The sequence below is a fragment of the Mytilus californianus genome, unplaced genomic scaffold, assembly GCF_021869535.1.
Source record: "Mytilus californianus isolate M0D057914Y unplaced genomic scaffold, xbMytCali1.0.p SCAF_5, whole genome shotgun sequence".
Taxonomy (NCBI): Eukaryota; Metazoa; Mollusca; class Bivalvia; order Mytilida; family Mytilidae; genus Mytilus; species Mytilus californianus.
This window is the reverse complement of record NW_026262701.1, coordinates 4421139-4438151: the sequence shown is the minus strand read 5'-3', so window position 1 is coordinate 4438151 and position 17013 is coordinate 4421139. Positions and strand designations below refer to the sequence as shown.

General features: G+C 33.4%; 1 protein-coding gene across 1 annotated transcript in view; it reads right to left on the bottom strand.

The window, feature by feature from the left end:
* The window catches only part of LOC127702535 (uncharacterized), a 67310-nt gene that overhangs the window by 14348 nt on the left and 35949 nt on the right, over positions 1-17013 (bottom strand). Inside the window, exons 3-6 of the mRNA XM_052206779.1 lie at positions 10126-10467; positions 4963-5118; positions 1946-2062; positions 151-216 (exon numbers count right to left, since the gene is read on the bottom strand). Coding sequence (XP_052062739.1) covers positions 151-216; positions 1946-2062; positions 4963-5118; positions 10126-10467 — 681 coding nt within the window. The remainder of the gene's footprint in view (positions 1-150; positions 217-1945; positions 2063-4962; positions 5119-10125; positions 10468-17013) is intronic.

The following is a 17013-nucleotide window of genomic DNA, read 5'->3' as shown; positions in this document are numbered from 1 at the left end:
GCTTTAATGTTTTAAATGCAGAATGTTAGATTATTTACAGACTTTCTCACATAATAGTTGTGGGAAATAAGGTACGACTAAACCTAAACCCAAATCTTTGATATCTCAACCATTGTCCAACACAAATTATTCATATCAAATAACTATTACCTTGTAATAATTTAAAGCCACCAGCAATTATGACACCTACAAGACCAACAAGTATGCACCATTTTCCTAAAAATATAAAAGGGTTTATGAAAAATGACTCAATTAATCCACCATTTTCTAAATGCCTGTACCACAACAGAAATATGTTTTCTATTCGATTGATGTGTTTGAGCTTTTGATTTTGCGATTTGATAAGGGACTTTTCGTTTTGAATTTTCCTTGGAGTTTGGTATTTTTCGTTATTTCATTTTTTTAAGGTCTGCAGTCACATTGATTTATATAATGAACATTAATTTAAATTTTAAACGATAAAGTGAAAATATTAAAAGTTAAATATCTTTCAATATATATTTTCTACTAGGATTGAATGTTTATGGTGAAAATAAACATATTGGGAGAAATGAAGTGTTATTATTTTAATTTTTCATTATTTAAAGATAAAAAAAAATTAAAAAAAACAAAATGTGTAACTCAAATCTTCATCCATAGGATCGAGATTGAAATCACTTATAATTTTTTCTCATTATTTTCAGTAAAACTAATATTAAGAGTTGCATAAAATTTAATGCCTTCTATCTCTGAAATCAAACAGAAAACTGTTTTACGTAAATATACATGACGGAATTCAATCGTTGTTAGATAATGTTGAATTTTTTGTGCATTTAAGATATCAATTTATTTTAAAAGTACCAAGGTATTTGAAATAACAAACATTTAATGAGAAAAATTATTACAAAATTGTTAATAGAAGTTTATAGAATTGAAAAGATGATTAACACAAAGTATCATTTGAGAGAAAAGATGAATATTCAATAACTGATAAAAAAATCAATTAAAAATTGAAAAAAAGAACATTTAAATCAATACATCGAAATCAAACTTCCTTTTCTTACTCTTGATTATTTGTGAAAATAACCTGGGATTTGACAAGAAAACATGCTTCCTGAGATAAAATAGCAGAAAAAACGTTTTCACCAGTTACTATTGTGGCTAACGATAGCTTGATGAATTTCAATGACATTCGATTCTTTTTTACATTATTTAAAGTGTGTTTGAATTGTCTCTGATTGTACAGAATTTCTCACTGTTTAATAAGTTCTCATTTACTGTTTCACGAATGACGACGGATATGTTCCAATCGTCGTTACCACAATCCCGTCCTTATTTCCTCGAATGTGACCTTCCAAATTAAGACTTATCACCAGGTTTGTACTTACATGAGCAACACGACGAGTGCCGCATGTGGAGCAGGATATTCTTACCCTTCTGGAGCACCTGAGATCACCCCGGTGTTTAATGGGGTTCGTGTTGCTCAGTTTTTAGTTTTCTATGTTGTGATTTGTGTACTGTTGTTTGTGTTTTCGTCGTTTTTCGTTTTTTGCCATGGTGTTGTCAGTCTGTCATCGACGTATGAGTTTGAATATCCCTTTGGTATCTTCGCCTCTCTTTTACTTGGCTGTGTTATTATTTCGAAACAGACATTACGTTAACATTAATGTTCATTTTAACACATTGTAACCTTGTAGTTCTATTTTTCAGTTTTTTCATCTTTCAGAGTAGTTGTTATAAAAGTCATCTAATTTTTATCTATACATTGAATTTTGAATTTTTATGTATTAAAATCATACGATTTGAATTTCTGATAATAACGAAATGGTCGGAGTCTTCAATTTTCCAATCCATAAAAGCATTTTATTAAATTATTCTGCTATAATCTTATTTCAGAATAAATGATCGAGTTTGACTTTCGTCCTTCCTATGTAAAAACAAAGCAATTTTTAAAGGATACCAATACCTTTGCATATACCCGGAATATTCATCAGGAGAAGCGGTAGTATGAGAAAGATAGCAAACGGTATTACAGATTGAAGACGGGTTAATTTTATTTCTCTCGTCAAGACATTTTTACAACCTGAAAGAAAAAAAAATGAATAGATTGTAACACGCTTTATACGGAAAAAAGAAGATCGTCATAGTATCCTTAAATACTTACATCATAACTTCCCCACAAAAACATTGTGAAAATAAGTTAAACAATGGAAATTCAACCAATTTTCATTTTGGAGTACGAACAAAGAAATTACCCACAATCTATTAGATTCTGAAACAGCGAATTGTTTTGATAGGCTTAGCGTAAATGCAATGAGTAGGACTTTAGCATAATATTTTATCAAGTTTCTAACGGTACCAACACAGCTCCTCTTATAGCAGACTGGTTACTATATTCATTTAATCCAGTTGTCATACGAGACTTTCTAATGAAGAATATAAGGATGCTTGAAATGTCGTTATTACGCTATGAAGATGGTGTCTCTCGTAAGATATTAAAAATACTGCTACTTTTCTGATCGTATCTATCCAATTGGACATGAAATAAATAATACTACAGATTAAGTTATGTCTACTTTATATTTTTCCTAAACAACTCGGGACAGTGGTTTAACAGCTAACCAGTATAGATTATTTTAGCTTGTTTTTTGTGAACTTTCTATATCTATGTAGTAAGGTTCAATCTTTAATTTTACTGTATATGTAATGTTTTGCAGACTTGTTTGTCTTTTTGTCGTTTTTTGTTTGCCATAGGGTTGTTGGTTTTTCTTCGATATAGATTTGTTTTTGCCCTTTTGTATCTGCTGCCCCCTTTTTAACGTTAAAGTTTTTCATTACACTAGTTTCTTTCTTTCTTCGACTAATTGTATTTTCCACTAATATCTTAAAGAAACGGTTGCAAATTTTTTTTGAACAACATGGTATATTGATCTGTCATTCAAAGTACCGGTCACAACGTTATAACCATCTCCTGTTGCTGACGAAAATAATCGCTGCACGTTTCAGTTGCAGATATTTTTTGTGGATGGATATAAGAAAATTTAAATATTCATTCTGTATTCCTACAAAACAGTTTATTTGAAGGAACATTGAACGTCAGTTATTCTCTGTTCACAGTTAAGACTTCTGTGCTTCACCACTACATAACTTAATAAAACAAGTTCCCTATTAAAGGAACTTTTAATAAATATTCAAAGTCGAATATCTGGAAGCCAAGGATGTATAAGAACCGAAGCATCTGATGACCTATATGATCAAAAAGAACGTAAAGTAATAGCAAAATCCATCTCAGGTCAACTTTGCCTGAGGGAGTTAAAACCGAAACCTTAGTTTCTATATAATTTCTAAATAAATTTATAAAGGACACTTTTAGAAAGGTTTGTTATACTACTGAGCTGATGATTCCCTCGAGGGACTGACATTCCATAAACAGCTATTTCACACCATTTTTTGTCGCTAAAAAGGGACATTCATAAATATAATAAATAACAACAGACAACACCATTGCAAAAATTCAAAAAGACGAAAAGGCAAACAACAATAACTGATCATTACACAGAAACATAAAGATTGAGCAACACGATTCCCGCCAACAGATGGTGAACATAGGGCATGCATGCCCCTCAATGATAATCATTTCCTGGTCCGCATGTGATACCCTTTGTGTTGCACATGGAAGTAAACATCTAGTAAATTGCACGGTCCGGAGAAAAGAGAACGGGATTGCGGTTAAGACAAGTCGACGATATTTGTCGTCATCTTAGGTCAACCAAATCATGATGGAGTCCATAGAACTTTCGAAGGTAAGATTATTCATAAAGTTTAGGAATAATCTTTAAATCATACCCCAAATCTAATAAACTGATTCAATACTTTAATAATTATTCTATAATGGCTCAGTCTTTGTGTCTGGAATTTTTTTTATGAACATCAAGTTTGTTGTAGGCTTTTTCAGTTTCTTCTCTTCCAGTACTTTTTATGACGTTGCTCTATGAAATCTTCTTTAAAGTATAACCATCGATGTAAGAGAGTAAGACGGTATGAACCAATATGATCAGGATCGGTGCTTTCGGTATATTCGATCATTCTTTGATACAGTATTTGTTTTTATTAATGTTTTCTTTACACTTGTTGTTTCAATATTTATTAACTCCTTATTGTACAGTTAAGACCTTATTCTGGGCTGAAAGATTTGTATGCTTATTTAATAAATTTTGTAGGTCCACTTATATAGATAAAAATAGGGATTATCCGGATTGAAAATGATTCGAAAAATATTTGAACGTTTGTCACAGATCATAGTTTGAAGTCGTGCCAATACCAAGAAAACGACCCAGATAATAAATCCCCCCCCCCAAAAAAAAGTTCCTATTAGTTTTTAAGAAAGTAATGTATTTTCTTATATGATATTAAACAACATGGTATCATTAATAATGTTTAAGCTTATAAGCTTATATATGACTATGATGTACTCTTATAATAAATAAAAACCCAAAACATATCACCAAAACCGAAGAACACTGAAATTAAACAGCAACAAATCAACAAAACAGAAAATTGTAAATAACAGAACTCATTGAAAGTTAAGGCTTTAACAGCCAGCTTATGACTCACTTGTAACAAGTCGGTGTTCGCGCTGATGCATTAACAAATAAATGCAAAGAAAGGCATGCGATAGACATTGATATCAACAGAATACATGAAAACAATATTGTGTAAATTTGGTGAATCCGAATCGCTGTTTTGCATTTGCTTAATAGGGAAGGCTTAAAGCTGAAATAAATGCAGAAATCAACTCACAAACTACTACTTGAAAAAATATTTGGTTCAATGGTATTCTGAAAGACCAAAGCATCTTGCATTAGTATATAATTTAACTTAATTAATGAATGAAAGGAACAATATTGCACTGCATCAGATGTTACAATTATGCCAATAGTGGTATTAATATCTAGCATAATCATATATCACTAAAATACATACAAACATTAACATGATGTTGTCCTGTCACGTTCTGCCTTTCTTTATAGAATGAATAGATCAGGATCATTATATGTGATGCGGCATATCCAATCCATAAAGGTATTGATGTGCATATGTACCCTTGATAGATGGAAACAGTGACATGTTCTTTTGATCCTGTAACATGCAATTGTTAAACAGTTTAGACAAGAATAAACCAATGTTTATTGTTTATATTTTTCTTACAAAAGTTGGTGGTAAGTATTTTCCAACAGTTTAGCCAAAGTATAATCATTTAACAGTTGGAAAGCAAGTCCTTGGAAACGTCCGTTGTCGTCAAGCTCTATCAGCAACAATAGCAGGGGGAATTAATTAGGTGGCGCTACAGTTGTCGGTGACGTTAAAAAGTCCGCGAAATTAATCGGCTAAAAAATCGACGTTTAAACTATTTTTTTCAACTTGTCATGCTTTTATGATAATTGATTTTTAAAGTTTGTAGGTTTTGTGAGCAATATTTCTTTATCTTGACCGTTCTAAAAATTATCAGCCATCTTTTTTGTTCGCCAAAAACATCGAATTTAAATAACTTGACGTTTGCGTATCCAAAGACGGAAAAGAACGGTAAAAATCTTAAATGAAATTGGGTAACCTATTTCAAATGTCTACACAATTATGAAGCCATCATTGTTTACTGTAATACAACAATTTTAGTGACCACCAGTCATGTCAATTTGTAGCTGGTTTTGGCTGCGTTTCTAGTTTAAAACAGTGAATGTTCAACTTCTTTTCATTGTACCTGTTATCAAAGTTCTCTAAAATACTGATCTTTTTAGAGATATGAATGAAATTGTGATTAAAAATTGTTGTTTTTCACAATTCCATACGATACTTCCATTTCAAAGTAACTAAAACCCTTCTTGATCCCCTACACACATTGACAGTGACATTGTTTTCTTTTTTCAACATACGTCATATAACGTTAACAAAATATGTGTCAGGGTTATGTGCATATTGAAAATTTACACATTGGAAAAGTGAAACAAAGATCATCTTTATTGCGTTTAAAACTGTACCTCTTAGAAAATTTCATTCATACTGGAAACAAATCTGACAAATCAATGATAGCCTATGGGTGGACAAAAACACAAAAAATAGCAATAGAAAATTTCTGGATGAAAAAAACATATGAAAAAAGGAAATAAAGGTCAGTTAATTATACTTATAAGTTAAAAACCTTGCTTATCTTATTATCTCTTTACTAAATAAGCAACAGTAATAAGTGCAAAAACTAGCTTATCAAGTCAAACAAGAAATTTAATTCATGGAGATGTTTTCTTACAAAATTAAATTTATTCAAATGGCAAAATCTTGTCAAATTTAACAATCCATTGATCATTAAGTAAAAGCAGTGTGTGAAACATCCGCTCGCCAACTCGCCAAATGCGAGTAAGAATCGTATTTGGCGAGTCCAGATTCAATAGAGCTCGCCCTTGTGGCGAGTGACTCTTCTGTGGCGACTTTGAATCAAGCCAGCAAAAAGATCGTTTCCCTGTAAAATCTATACTGTTATCCATGACTTCTGTTTAAACAGGAACACAGATGATACATATTATGTTCAAGTGTTCTGATTGACTAGATGACAGTTGTACAGTCTTCACGCTTAACCACAAGTCCTACAGCATTGGCTTGTAAAATTGCTTTCAGGCTTGTAAATTTTTTCTCTACAAGCCAACAGAATCCAACTAAAATTTTCGAAAAACTGAGCTTCGGGCTTGTGGACTCAAAAGTTTATCGTGAAGGCTGGTTGTATGAAAAACTTAAACCAATCAAAACGTGTTTTATAGATATATAAATTTACTTTCACTTTCCTTTTGGCATTGTAATTTTAAAATATGTTTTGAAGATTGAATCAAGAGTAAATTTCCAATAATCTGTAAATTAAAAACTTAATTCTAATAATGGATATTTAATAGACCAGCATGGAAAAATAAGATGATTATTAATTCAGCTTTTAAATAACAGGAAAGGAAGGAAAAGGTCACCAAAATAATCTTTACATTGTACATTGCTTATTAATATTAATTCAGCTTTTAAATAACACGAAAGGAAGGAAAAGGTCACCAAAATAATCTGAACAGTGTACATTGCAGAACAATTTTTTTTTTGTTTTTCTTAAAGCATAAATATTGACAAGCTGCATTAATTATGGTCAACAGAAGATGGCGAGTTCAAAATTTTAGAAACTCGCCAAGCTGGCAAGTGGGATTTCAATTTGGCGACTTGAAATGAAAAGCTGCTCGCCAATTTGGCGAGTTCCAAGAAAAAAAGGTTTCACACACTATAAAAGGCACAATATTTGTCCCACCAACTTTCATTTGTGATATAAATATCCAATAATTAAGGTAAAATATACAATACTTTGTTCATAAATATTTATACCAGCTGATACAGCAACCTGAAGAGAAGAAGTCCCATTTTGTTTTTTTTTCAAAAAGTTTACTTTCATAATCTATAAAATACCCTGAGAAATTTGGCAAGGGCTAATAGCTGTGCTAGGTAATCTAATAATTGAATTTTACAATAATAATGATTTTAAAATTCAAAATTATATCACTTATAATTTTAAGTATTAATTTTTACAGAATTTCTGCCAATTTTTTTGGTGAACTTATCCTTTTTCTGAAGGATCTTTTCTAGGCAGTACTGTACTGTTCAACTAAGAAACATAGGCTTGAGTTAAAAAGGCTTTTTTACTTTGAAGAAACTAATGTGACTCTTGGTCCCACTTTTTAGAATATAAATATATGTAGAAATGATCAGTACTATTTATTATTTTTATTTCAGAAAGCTTATTTAAATTGTATAAAGCATGTTTTATTGCATTAAACATTGTTAGAAGTATAATATTTAGAAAAAAAAATTCTACTAGGAGTAATCCCATATCCCATTTTAAAAATTACAAAGAAAATTTCATCAGCCAGAGCTAATTTACATCAATTCAAGTATGTTTCTAGGTGACATTTCTTAATTTTTACCAATTTTTTATCTTTTAATTTTTACCTCTAATCCTTCTATGAAAAGTAGAGAAGTATCTCTTCTTAATATTATAATGTCATTGTTGTAAATCGAATTTCAATTATTTTCTTCTTGATTTTTGTAGAGTAAACTCCTTTTTATTCATTTTGCTGGGTTTTTATTTTTGACTTGTGATATCAAGGGGAGATAACCACTTGCACAAATCGGCAAAATAAAAAAAACACCGCTTCGTGTTGAAAATAACTTGACGTTTGCGTATCCAAAACTCTATTGCCTAGATATTCATATCGAGTGTTTTTCTTAATGTGATGCTTTATTAAATTTAAATTCAGCCCATCATTTTTCGTTTCCTCGAAAATATTTAGATTTTTCGATCAGGAGACTTGACAATTTTCACACAAACTACAAGTTTGAAGATAAAATGAAGAATAAAGGACTTTGTTTTGGTGTTTAGTTTTGACGAGTTAAAACTACGTATATTCAAGATTATTTTGACCAATAAGTTTTTATCATGATAGTGGTATTTTAGTAAGTAAAAATGAGGTTTGTCTCATCCGTAGTTTTACTGAATTTTCAAGGTCACGTGACTCTATTGTTGTTGATAGACTTGGGGTCAAACCGTGACCTGCTTTCCAACTGTTAAGCAAGGATTTGTATAGTGTACACTATACAAATCCTTGTGTTAAGCAACAGATTTTTATCCATTTTTACATGTCCTAGTTTATCAAATCCGATTTTTGCGACAAAGAATTAATCCAAATTATATTTATTAACAACAAATAATTGAAGCATACATTTCAATGTTAAAAAAGAAAGGTTATATTAAAGTGTAAAAATCTATACAATAATAACGCTTAACCAAAATATATATCTTTAGTACTTTATTTTTTGTTCATGTTTGTGTCTAAGCATCTGTAATTTATTATTTAAAATTTTTTTTTTTTAACAACATAATAATATTTATTCACCAAATCTTGATTGTTACAAATCTCACCAAGAGTCCAAGCTTCTCTTGATTTACCCTGTTACACTCCACTGATTATCCAGGGAAATAAACAGCTGATTCAACTTATTAACAATTGTCCTATACAAAGACTAATTATTGCTGAAATTCATTTTAATTGACAATAACATTGGACATGTTGATTTATATCTATCTGTGTCTACTCTCTTATTAAATTCGTTTTCAAAAATACTATAGACATCAACAATTTTTGTTCTCTGCTCGGATACATAATATAACTTATAGATAGAAAAACTAAGTATCGTTATTAGATAATTCAAAAAGTAATATTTACTATCTGTGATTTTATATCCAAATATAAGATGTTGTAATTTAATAACAAAATCTATTTTATTTCTTTTAAAGAGGTCATAGATCTTTTGCCAAAATCTAGTCAAATATGAATAATATAGAAAATTGTGTGCATAATCTTCTTCTTGGTTACAAAAATTACACTTATCTGATAGTTATTTTCCACTGCAGTAAATTTTTTTTCGTTGGAACAATATATTGTAATAATTTCCATCTAAAATTTTTTAATTAATTTTCAGTCAGACATTAACAAATAATTTGGTACAATGAATTCATATTTAGAGTTTCTTGTATTTCTTAATTTATTATTTTTTTAATGCCCGTGTAGTATCTTTTATATATACTTTTCATCATACCATTCAATTTGAATAATCGAATCCAAATATCCTTAATCAATTTCAAATTGACCTTAAGGGGAACACATGTTACCGGAAATAGGCTGCACTTGAATGTCATCGGTTCGTTTATTTAACATTTATTTTGTCAATTTTTATGGACTTCCCCTTTTTGAAGTTACATTGGACTTCGGTATTTTTGTTATACTGTTTTAATTCTCAAACCGCGCTCTGATATACTTAAAAAAGCAACCATGACAGATCTTTGTAAGATCTTTCCTGAATCATTTCTCTTAATAGACCTCAGACAATTTAGACGTTAATACTTCATAGATATCAGTCTGTTGAAGACTGAATGTTGACCTCTAGAAATTGTATTGGATTTTAAATCGTATGTTGATTTCTCGTCAACGAATACCCCATCTCTCTTTTAACTAACATAACATACGTGTTTAATTTTTGGAATAACGTATATATATATTTACTTACGTTACTTACCTCCCGGCTTTTGTTTGGTAGAATCAACTGACACTGATACTGATGTTGTTGCATATTCGTTTGTGTTTTCTCCATGAGAACATTTCCACAGACCGTTTTCACAATCAACTCTATCAATAGTCAATACCGTAGTTTCGTTGTAAATATTTTGTTTCAAATGTGAATCACAGTGACCAGGTACTGTATGTGGTATTGGTGCAGTGCAATGCCCTCTGGTATTTCCATGAGGATCTTCAAACGACACTCCTAATGATAAGTTCTGAACATCACAAACAAAACACAGATGATTTCCATTTCTTCTCCAGGACAGAGAAACTTTGTCCGAAGTTTTACACCACAAAACTAAATAATAATAAAAAAAAATCTGTCATTACTAGTACATGCATAAAGAAAAAACTTTATTTATTTCAATGAAGATAGAAAATGTTTTGCCTCCACAGAGCTTAAACGTGTAGAGTTATACTAAACAATAAATAAAAACAAAAGAAAAAGAAGAGCCAGTAATCCCAACAAATGGCCCTGTAAAGGTGTATTTTTTAAATTTCATATGTTTGAGTTAATCTAATATGCATGCATTGATTGATTGTTGGTTGCTTAACGTATAGTGGCAAATATTTCCTGCATGTTCAGGACGAGAACAAATTAACAATAAATACAATAGGTAGGTCCTGTAATAAAGGCCATCAGGGATGAAGGTCGGGGAAATTTGGGGAAAATGAGGGTATATTGAATAGGGACAGAAATTTAGCCTTGAAATAGGCCACCTACGGATCCCTCAAAGAGTTGTTGCAAGGGTTCTTAACGTGCAAAGAGTCTCTCTTTACACGAGGCATCGGATTCAACGGTCCCATTCTGACCGGACGTGGCTGCGAACTTGTACATTCCGCACAGCCAAACGAACGCCCCACTTTGCGAGGGTTTTACTGCCCCTGTTATATAGCAATTTTTTTCCCATGCCAGTATTTCCCCCGGGGGAAAAACTGGCATGATCCAATTTTTCCCCCGGGGAAATTTTGGATCATTGCCATTCTTCCCCCGCGGAAAGTTGACAATACGTAAACATATAACCACTTTTCCCCCATGCCCATATTTCCCCCACAATATGGTTTTCACTTTATATATACATCAAAATTGCACGACCATTTATTGCATATATTTTCCGTATTTTCTTGGTCTCTTGAATGCTAAAATAATCTGTTTTTCGAGAAGAAATGTTTGATACAAATTTTGTTGGTTTTGTCGACACGCATCTCACTTAAACGGTATAGGGTCATGGAGTGGGGATTGGGCCCTATATTTTGTTACAGGGATGCTGTTTGCATTAAAAAACTCTGTCTTAAAATCCGACCTATTCGTATGGCTGACATGAAAATGTGTTCCTATTCATATTTACTGTGGTAGATAAAATGCTACTGTGAAAATTGGAGATTAACACTTTCACCGCAGGAATAAATTTATTTAATATTCATAAAGATATTTTGACCCATTAATATATGATTGTTTAATAAAATTGCCACCCATTGACATATGATAGGCTGAAATTGTATCCATTCATTTATTAAACATCCTGAAAAACGGACATCGGTATAAAACTTATTTATAGAAAGTGACCCCCGTTGTTGCAACAACACTCATTACGCGGGGCACACATTGTATTTGCTGAATATTTAGTTACACGTTTATATAGGGCATGCCAAAGAAAATCCTCATTGGTGAGATTTAATTCTTATTTGATTTTTCTCAACTTAGAAGTATTTTCACACTTTTATTTCGAATTTCTGCGGGTCAAATGTGAAATGGATGTATATGGGGCCATGATACGAAGACAGCACAAAATTACCCAATGCAACACGTAAACCGGCAAGACCTCAATTGATTTCATTATATCCATTGCGATGGGACCCTCCTATTATAAGCAGTCATCTCCAGGCGGTCCCAAACAATATATAAAGAAATCATATCGAAGGACTCATCATATATTTCAAACATTTCTACAACAACTGCTACCATCCGACCAAATTACCCCTTCATGTGGGTTTCAACAGAACATGGATTTGACCATTGGGACTTTCGACCTACTATAGAAAGTCACGTAACACATACCAAGGGTTCACAGAGGAGAATGGTTAATTGATAATTTAAAATTTCCAACTGACATCGCCGACGTTACTACAAGAGGGGAAAAATGAGCTTCTCGTTCTACAAGAGGGGAAATATAGGCCTGATCCCTGTTTTCCCTCTATCACAGTTAGGGGGAAAACTGGGATCATGCCAATTTTTCCGGGGGGAAATGTTTAAAAAAACTGCCATAAATTTTGCCAAAATATGCAAAAATCAGGTTTTAACGAAATTCACCTACATGTATGACGTCAAAAATACATCATTTAATATGACGAAATTGGTTAAAATATTCTTTAACTGAAACAATTGGACATTCTGATAAATGCCTTCATCAAATTTTCACAAAATTTTTGAAGTTAAAGAAAAATCAGATTTTTAGGGCCAAAATTATGAGTTAGTGAACCAATTCCTTTACAACAACTAAAAAAGTCAAGGATGTATTGATATTACGGAAAGTTTCAAGAACATTTTTTTCATGGAATAACGTTGTTACATGTAGCAGTTTTAGGAATAGCCGACATTACAATGTAAGATTTCATGATTTCTTGATCATCAGATTTAGTACTTTGATATGGAAAGTAGAACATGTGGTATAATTGCTAAAAGAGACAACTATCCACCAAAATCCAAAAGGACGAAGATGTAAGCAACTATATGACTTCATTTTAGATGTCTTTAGGGTTTTAGTGTTGTTGGGTTTCTATCTCATTGACTTTTATCCAACATCTCTTTTTATTTATATTCACTCAATTAAAGAATTGTATTCCACATCTCTTTTTATTCAAATTCACTCAATTGAAAGAATTGCACTTTATGCGGATTGACATACAGTGTAATAAAGTCTTGCCATCGTGTATTCAATGATACTTATATAGAATTGTTTCCATTTATGATTTTCATTTTATTGAAATCATTTTATACTAACAATCTAAGGTACAGGATATATTTAATTCACCTTGTCCGTCCATTTTTCCGTTCATCCGTCCAACACGTATTTTCTTACCATGTTAAAGCTAGCGAACAATAAGCCAGCGAACAATAAAACGATATATCTCAATCCGAAAAATTGCAACAGACGTTCGAATAAAAAAGCTAGCGAACAATATCTAGCGAAAAATAATGCAATATATCTATCAACCGAAAAATTGTAACAAACAGCAACGGTCGTTCGAAAAAAATATTTAAAATGGCAGAAGATTCCGTCCAGAAATTGCAAATTACAGCTCTGTCTTAAAATTTGATTTACCCAATCTATTTATAAAACAAGACCCATCCCTTTTCAGAGTAACAATCAATATCACGATAAATCAGCACCTGTCATCGGATTGTCTGTAGGTGGAAGACCACCAATTCACCCACTTCAATTGAGAACGTAAAAGTAGCCCTTCCCTGAGAAAAAATACTGCCTTTTATTTCATTGTTTAATTGAACTAAGAAACATATTTGCAAAAATGAAACTTTTGGTGAAGGATAAATGTTATGAAGACGATTTGGAGCCTAAATTTACTTGCCCTTGATTGGTCTATACCAGGGCCTCTAGATAAAAATAATGTGGGATGTCACGGGGTATTGCTATATAGGTCTTGTAGATGAGTTACAGGCGCATCGTTTGCGCAAGGTTTCGAGAGGCGCTATGTTCCAAAATCGGAAACTAAGGCGCGAAATTTGAAAAATTCAAACAAAACAGGGGGTTGGCCTATACCAGGGCTTCCTTAGAAAAATAATGGGGATGTCACGGTGTATGGCTATATAGGTCTTGTAAAGGAGATACAGGCGCATCATTTTCGCAATGCTTCGAGAGGTGCTATGTTCCGAAACTAGGGCTCGAAATTTGAAAAAAATTCAAACAAAAACAGGGGGTTGGCTTATACTAGGGCTTCTAGAGAAAAAAAAATGAGGGGTGTCATGGGGTATGGATATATATGTCTTGTAGAGGAGATACAGGCATATTATTTGCGCAAGGTATTGAGAGGCGCTATGTTCCAAAATCTGAAACTGGAGCTCGAAATTTGTAAAGTTCAAACCAAACAGGGGGGTCGGCCGTTACCTGGGCTTCTAGAGAAAAATAATGGTGGATTTCACGGGGTACGGCTTTATAGGTTTTGTAGAGGAGATACTGGTGCATCGTTTGCACAAGGTTTTGAGAGGCGCTATCTTTTTAAAATCTGAAACTAGGGCTCGAAATTTGTACAATTCAAACACAATACAGGGGGGTTGGACTTTACGGCCTTTACCAGGGCTTCTAGGAAAAAATAATGGGGGGAGGGAGTCACAAAGTATGGCTATATAGGTCTTGTAGAGGAGATACAAGCGCATCGTTTACGCAAGGTTTCGAGAGGCGCTATGTTCCAAAATCTGCAACTACGGCTCGAAATTTGAAAAATTCAAACAAAAACAGGGGGGTTGGCCTATACCAGTGCTTCTAGAGAAAAATAATGGGGGATTTCACGGAGTATGGCTATATAGGTTTTGTAGAGTAGATACAGGCACATCGTTTGCGCAAGGTTTCGAGAGGCGCTATGTTCCAAAATCTGAAACTGGTGCACGAAATTTGAAAAATTCAAACAAAACAGGGGGGTTGGCCTATACCTGGACTTCTAGAGAAAAATAATGGGGGGTGTCACGGAGTATGGCTTTATAGGTCTTGTAGAGGAGATACTGGTGCATCGTTTGCGCAAGGTTTTGAGAGGTGCTTTGTTGTTAAAGTCTGAAACTAGGGCTCGAAGTTTGTACAATTCAAACAGGTCTTGTAGAGTAGATACAGGCACATCGTTTGTGTAAGGTTTCGAGAGGCGCTATGTTCCAAAATCTGAAACTGGTGCACGAAATTTGAAAACTCAAACAAAACAGGGGGGTTGGCCTTTACCAGGGCTTCTAGAGAAAATAAATGGGGGGGAGGGGGTCACAGAGTACGGCTATATATGTCTTGTAGAAGAGATACAGGTGCATCGTTCGCGGAAGGTTTCGAAAGGCGCTATGTTCCAAAATCTGAAACTAGGGCTCGAAATTTGAAAAATTCAAACAAAAACAGGAGGAGTTGGATATACCAGGGCTTCTAGAGAAAAAAATGGGGTGGGATGCTATGGGATATGGCTATATGGTTATTAGTAGCCTTCACATTATCATAACCTTAAAAGTAATTTTTGGCAATTCGCTAAGACTATAAGGCTTCCTAATAGGCTGACTGTAAGTGTAACTCCATGTCTAATTGTTTGTTCCAAGAATTGAATGACTCAGGTTACCCTCTCAATTTCACAAAGAGCTCATTTACACCACACCGGTTTCGCCATCGCCATATCTTTTTGATGCGGTACACGTCTTGGTCGGTCTTCTGACGTTCGGGTTCGTAAAAGGAACACTGTATCTTCTCATCGTTGAAATCCTTGAGATGGCACCATGCAGGTGGGGGTTGAGTGTTTAACCCTTGGGAATCGGTACACTCTTCTTCTGTCCACCTAGGTGTTTATGCCTTATCAAAGGTATCCCTCTTCTTGGTGATGCAAACCTTGTCACCCACGCAGTTCCAGTACACCTTAATTTCATATTCCTTATAAACTGCAGCCACATAAGTCATTTTGATCGATCTGTGTTTGGTGGTGTTGTACTGGTTAACGAGGTCATCCAAAACATCAATGCATGTGCGCGTAGAGTTGTCTTAAAAGTATTTGAACATCTTCTCCTTCATGGTGCAGTTCCAGCGTTCGACAAAACTCAACTCTTCTTCATTCTTGGTAAAGAAAAGTTCAATGTCGTGCATAGTTTATTGGGAATGTATGACTTAAATACAAGCCTTCAACAATATAGAAGATGTAATCCATCAAAAATAACACTGAAAAATTATTTAAATCGTGATATTAAGAAAGCCCCTTCATATTATAATACTGGTTGTAGAAAAGGCCAAGTACTTCACTCCAGACTCCGGTTGAAACTGGCGATCTTACCGCTACCTGCAATTCCTCCAATACCTCGATTAGCAGATCCATTACCATTCGAACAAGCTCAAGGTGCTACTCTTGGGCATCGTGCACAGGAGTACATACAACTCAGTATGAAGAATGATGCAGACCACAAATTTGGACCAAGATCTGAAAACAATGGTATTTACATAGGAAATGCACCAGTTTTATTTGACGGAAATGATATTTTTTCTGGATTTAATACGATAAAAAGGAACACTTTGATTGTGTCAACTCATGGTCAAGAAACTTCATGAAACATTTTAACTCTTAGGTATCTCCTTTAGACTTTAAATGAATAGATGAAGTATACTTCGGAAAGCAATCGTACCGAAAGGCCCGAATCCAATCCGTCGAATAAGAGCTAGATGCAGAGATTCATCTTAACGCTAAGGAATTAAAAACCTACAGTATACTGAACAAGGTGTTTTCCACTGCATTAGGATCCTGTTCTGTTTTACACGTCAATTGCACAACCGGTACACTCAGCACAGCTGCAACAGGAATAGACGCCATCGCATGCATACCTTTGAGTTCGTTAACTGTCCTCAACTTTATCAGAATGGTGGCGTTAACGAATCGACAAGAAACAAAAAAAAAAACCCATAAAAATACTTTTTATCTTAATTGTCAAAACCTACAGATCTAAGATCGGAGATAGAGTCAGCAAGTATTTGGATGATAACGACATGAACGAAACAGAATTAGCAGGCGTTGTCAAATGTTTGAACTTTTACTATGTAACTATTGTGACTATTTAGCGAGGATCTTAATGCGCATGGAACATAGTCCTCCATTCAACACACCATTC